At 33.1% G+C, this 1,482-nt stretch overlaps 1 protein-coding gene across 1 annotated transcript; it reads right to left on the bottom strand.

The window, feature by feature from the left end:
* Positions 1 to 346: 346 nt before the first annotated feature.
* Positions 347 to 1,248, bottom strand: LOC104947876 (kinesin-like protein KIF1C; the record flags this gene model as incomplete). The annotated part of the gene is made up of 4 exons (XM_010773990.1): positions 347 to 489; positions 589 to 664; positions 962 to 1,041; positions 1,151 to 1,248. Coding segments are annotated over 4 exons (362 nt in total), but the record flags the coding sequence as incomplete, so codon positions are not given.
* Between the last annotated feature and the right edge of the window lie 234 nt (positions 1,249 to 1,482).

Consider the following 1,482-nt stretch of genomic DNA (forward strand, 5'->3'; position numbering starts at 1 on the left):
CCTAAAACTTTTTATAAAATCTATATTTTTGCCCAAAAAAACAGATTTTTGCAAAGATTTTACTGAATAATATTTTTCTTTCTCTCATGAATGGCAGAAAAACGCTTCTATTTCAGGACCTTTTTTCACTTAAATCCCTAAAAAAGGTACTTTTTAAATCTCATAAATACCTTATTTTTTTCAAATTGCTTTGACTGAAACAATTCCAAAAAATCACATTAAATATCGAATTCATCTCTAAAATGTATTATTTTTCCTGGTAAATCACAAACACATAGACGAGTTGTTTGATCTCAGATGTACAGAGTGTATTTTTCTAAATATTAATATATTCACAGTTCTGTTCTCGCCCTATACCCCTCAGAGTAAATGAATGAAATGTTATATATTAATACATAAAAAGCAGTACCTGGTGAAGCCCTCCTTGATGTAGTACAGCAGACACTCGGACATCAGAGGGTCCTCGTTCAGGTTCACCAGGTGAGGCGTCTGACACACACAACTTTATTTAAACACCTTACATGAACAGTAGGAGGGTTTATTGACTATATTATTATTGATATGATTTATTATATTTAGTATACTCACTCCTTTAGGGGAGAAGACGCCCAGCGTGCCGCCGTCCTCTTTAATGGACACGCCCATCTCCGCCAGGATCGTCTCCCTGAGGACATCATGAGATCAATCAAATACATTTAAGGTCAAAATAAATAAAGCAATAAAAACAACTAATTCTAAAAAACATATTTAATCTAATTCAAGAAAAAAAGTCTTGAAATTACAATAAAAAAAAGAGATAAAAATGAAGTTGTCTGAGATTATTTTCACAAATGAAGAAAATTGAGTTTTTATAAGTTTTTTTGTAATAATATATATTTTTTCATTATTATTATTTTGTTTATATGTTGTTGTTTTGATTTCACTGGAATAGTTTTATAATTGCACAGGTAAAGCGCCTCACCTCTCCAGACGGATGGACTCGGTCTTCCTCAGTTTCTCCTCCCACGTCTCGTTCAGCTCGGCGATCATCTTCTCCGTCTCCTGAAACATCGAGAGACACACACATGATATAATATATAATGGATAATATATAATAACATATATTATTATATATATTAATATAATATATATAATAATATATAATCCCCACCAGCAGTCTCTCCGCTGCCTCCTCTTTGCTGATTGGCTCCTCTTCGTCATCCATCAGCTCGTTGGGGGAGTCGTCTGATGCAGACTCCGCCTCCGCTCCTAAACAGGAAGCAGATTTTCAGAGTAAAACGTCAGGAAAACAGAGTTTATTAGAAGAAAAACCACAGGTAGGTTAACATGAGTTCAATCTGTAGGAATCTACAAGAAAACTGATTTCAGAATAAAACTACAAGAAAACTGATTTTCAGAATAAAACTACAAGAAAACAGATTTCCGAATAAAACTAAAAGAAAACTGATTTCAGAATAAAACTACAAGAAAACTGATTTTCAA

The sequence above is a fragment of the Notothenia coriiceps genome, unplaced genomic scaffold, assembly GCF_000735185.1.
Source record: "Notothenia coriiceps isolate Sejong01 unplaced genomic scaffold, NC01 NC01_scaffold00013297, whole genome shotgun sequence".
NCBI classification, from domain to species: domain Eukaryota; kingdom Metazoa; phylum Chordata; class Actinopteri; order Perciformes; family Nototheniidae; genus Notothenia; species Notothenia coriiceps.